Genomic DNA, 3,342 nt, shown 5'->3' with positions numbered 1-3,342 from the left:
CCACTGACTTCATCTGGATTTAAGATGGATTGTACTGAAACCATGTACTGGTTGGATTTTGGCTGTAATCTACCTGGAATGTTGCTGATTTCTGACTGGATTCTGCTGGAAAATATGAATCAGTGGACATAACCCCAGGAAAATATGTACAGGATGCATGGTCACTTATACAACCAGTCAATTCAGATGGATTGACTGGATTATGGCTACATTCTTTGAGTTTTCATTGTAATCTGGCAGGATTGTGGCTGGAATCAGACACTAACTTTGTCCTATTGGATCAGAAATGTGACTATAAAACGCCACTCAACGCAACCACTCAATCTCAGCTCAGTCGCTGGATTCTTGTATGATGTATTCTAGATACAAAATTGCCTTAATGGACTTGATCCCATAACTATAAATAGAAGACTAATTTAGGGTCATTATTAGAATCAGTCGTGTTAGTATTTCACCAGGCTGGAGTGTAGATGTATTCAGACAGCAATTTTTTTTCTTAGTGGAGAGGAAATGTATGGAGCTCCAGAAAATAAATGCAAGATATTTTAAACATAACAATTACTGAGCTAAAAATGGAACCAGACTAGACTTTGGTAGGATTCCATCTGAATTCAAACTGGTCTCAGACTGGATTATGGACCTATTCTGGTTATTGATTTCTGATGCAATCTAGCTGGATTATTGCTGGATTGTACATTGATTTTGACTGACTTGTGGTGCATTTGAGTTGGATTGTAGCTGGAATCAGCCAGCGGCTTTGTCTTAGTGGAAATGGAATTTGCTCCTAGAAAAATAAAGGAAAGGATCATTTATGGTCATCATCGTTCTGGCTGCACCACAGAAGAACTTTTCCTTCACAAATGTCAGTTGTTTTGGTGGAACTTCATTTTATTTTAAGGAAATTACCTTTTTTGTAGAAGATTTATTTTAATGATAATGTATCTTGGACTTTAAAGAGCTGCATTTGAGCACAAAAACAAAATAAACGGGATTATCTGACAGGGCTTCATAATTTTTTTTTCAGTCATTTGTTAGTTAGGATTATTTTCTGTTTCTCTCAGCATGGTTGTGGTGGTTAATGTTGTTACCTAGGTCTGGATTTAACCTGTCGTCTCACATTTTCTTGGGCTTAACTCTATATTTTACCACTAAGTTTTAACCCTGTGCACTGTCTCCTTGCCCGACACAGCCTGTTTGTTTGATTTCCTTCTGACTGGCCCGTCGCAACGTGGCTCTGACAGTCATCCACTCCAGCAGCTTAACAAATAGGATTAGAGCGAAGAGGAAAAAAATCTCCGGCAGTAGCAGCAAAGTCCCATCTGCTCACCTGAGAGGAAGCGGCCTGCAGACAGCACACACTTTAGGATCTCTTTTGTCTTCTCTTTTTCTGTTTCTTCTGCCATGAGAACTGGTGGATGGATGAGCGGGAAGTTGCTGATGAGCTGAGAACGTGGAAATAAGGAGCAGCGAGTCCAGGGTGGATCTTTCGGGGAGGTGGTTTTCTTTTTGAGAAATGGTTGGAAAGTGTGGGAAGCTGGTGCTGTGGGTGCTTGGGGCCATGCTGCTTTCATGCTGCTTGTACATGGAAACAGGTCTGTATGTTGATGTTATTAACAGTTATTTCTTTCCTTTTATTGATAAAATGCTCTGAATGATAGTGCTGCTTTACAAAGTAAAAGCACAGTGTCATCAGCAAAATATCACAGTAAAAGTCATGACCGATGTATCACATGCTTTGATTCTTTTAATAAAAATTTTCTAGTATGAGCTGAAGAATTGCATAACAGGGGAAAAACAGCACCATCAGTCAAGTGAAAGTTTGGAGTAGCACTAATTCTATTTACTTTGGTCAGATTATTGATCCTGACACATCGAATCTTCAGTAGTGTTTTCCTGCTGGAGCCATTTTAATCAGCGGCTCCTAATCTGGGGAGGTGTGGCCCTCAAATGGGCCGTCAAAGGAAGACCAGTGACACATTAAAAATGGGAAGGATGGGATAGAGTTTAAGGAGGAATATACAATAGAATTATACCTCTGGTACTCAGTGTGGTAACTTACTATGTTACAATGAGGTCAAACTCAAACTGCAACAATAACCTTCAATAAAGTTTAAACCTGCTCCCTTAAAATCAACTAATTTATCAACTAGTCAATCAACCAAAGGCTATTTGGCAAATATTTTGATTAGGTGATTATAATTTAAAGCACTGTTAGTTCCGGTCCTAACAGAAATAAAATAAAAAATAAAAAACCTGACAAAAACAGACAGAACCTATAATTTGTTTTTAAATATGAAGTAACTTTAAGGTAACAGTCAGGTACCTGTAAAGCAGTACCATGTACTTTAGCTGTCCTTAATATTAAGTATAAAGCAGCACTAATATTAATTTAAACCACAGATGCCACCTTTGAGCTGGAGGTGGGTTTGGAGGAGAGTGGAGAATCTACAGGAGAGCCAATGGCAGCCTCTGATGAGTTGTTATACAGACAACACGGCGCTCTATCTCGAAGGAAGAGGGACGTCTTGTTTCCCAGCGGAGTCAAGCTTTGCTCTCAGGAGACGTTCGACCAAGCTATTGCGAACCACCTCAGCTACTTCCATCTCAGAGGTACATCTCTCCGCCCATCTGCACTTCTTTCGATTCACCTGCCTTAATTTTGATATTTGTGCCTGCAGGCGACAAGGTTTTCCCCTTCATCTTCTCTTCAAAGCTAGAGCGTTTTCACTTAGGCTCTGATCAAAGCATAAGCTTGAGCAGCAAGTCTGCTGTCACCTCTGTGGCAGAGGTCAGAGGTCATGCAACGCCAGATGCACTGTTTCTTAACAAGCCGATCAGCTCGTTCAGCCTTTTGGTTTCAGTTCTGTCAATTGTGTTGAGTTGCTGGGATTTTGAGCAGATTTAAAGCATGAGTCAAATCTCTACTTTAATCAAGTTTATCCCTCTATATCAATCAAAAAACATCTCTCTGTATTTAAGTCTAGCTATGGCTTACACCTTAACACAACAACACAGACATAAGCACTTAAAGAAACCACTGAGTAAAGCTCACATGGTTCCAAGGTGAACAATCAGCTTCAAACCTTTATTACAGTGAAAACATGTCTCTGTGTGTCCCAGTCTCTATTTGGGTCAAAAGAAACAGAACAATCATTAAAAAGTTCAGATTTTTTTTTAAATAGCAGCAAAATGAGCCAAAGCAAACTGGACCAACACATGAGCTAAATTAACTTTATTGCTGTTACAGCAAATGTTGGCAGGAGTCATGCAACAGGATTTAACACAATGCACTCAAATACACAAAGAACCACAAATACAACAGCTTCGTAATTCATCCGTCTC

The 3,342-nt window shown here is 39.6% G+C and overlaps 1 protein-coding gene across 1 annotated transcript in view; it reads left to right on the top strand.

Annotated features, from left to right (window-relative positions):
- The first annotated feature begins 1,513 nt into the window (after window positions 1-1,513).
- Window positions 1,514-3,342, top strand: part of LOC146680603 (uncharacterized) — a 34,434-nt gene continuing 32,605 nt past the window's right edge. The window contains exons 1-2 of the mRNA XM_085447802.1: window positions 1,514-1,592; window positions 2,401-2,610. Of these exons, the coding sequence (XP_085303928.1) occupies window positions 1,514-1,592; window positions 2,401-2,610 (289 nt within the window). The remainder of the gene's footprint in view (window positions 1,593-2,400; window positions 2,611-3,342) is intronic.

The sequence above is a fragment of the Copadichromis virginalis genome, linkage group LG23 (assembly GCF_057382275.1).
Source record: "Copadichromis virginalis isolate Kocher_CV1m ecotype Utaka linkage group LG23, C_Virginalis_male_GT1.1, whole genome shotgun sequence".
Lineage (NCBI taxonomy): Eukaryota > Metazoa > Chordata > Actinopteri > Cichliformes > Cichlidae > Copadichromis > Copadichromis virginalis.
This window is presented reverse-complemented; position numbering and strand designations above follow the sequence as displayed.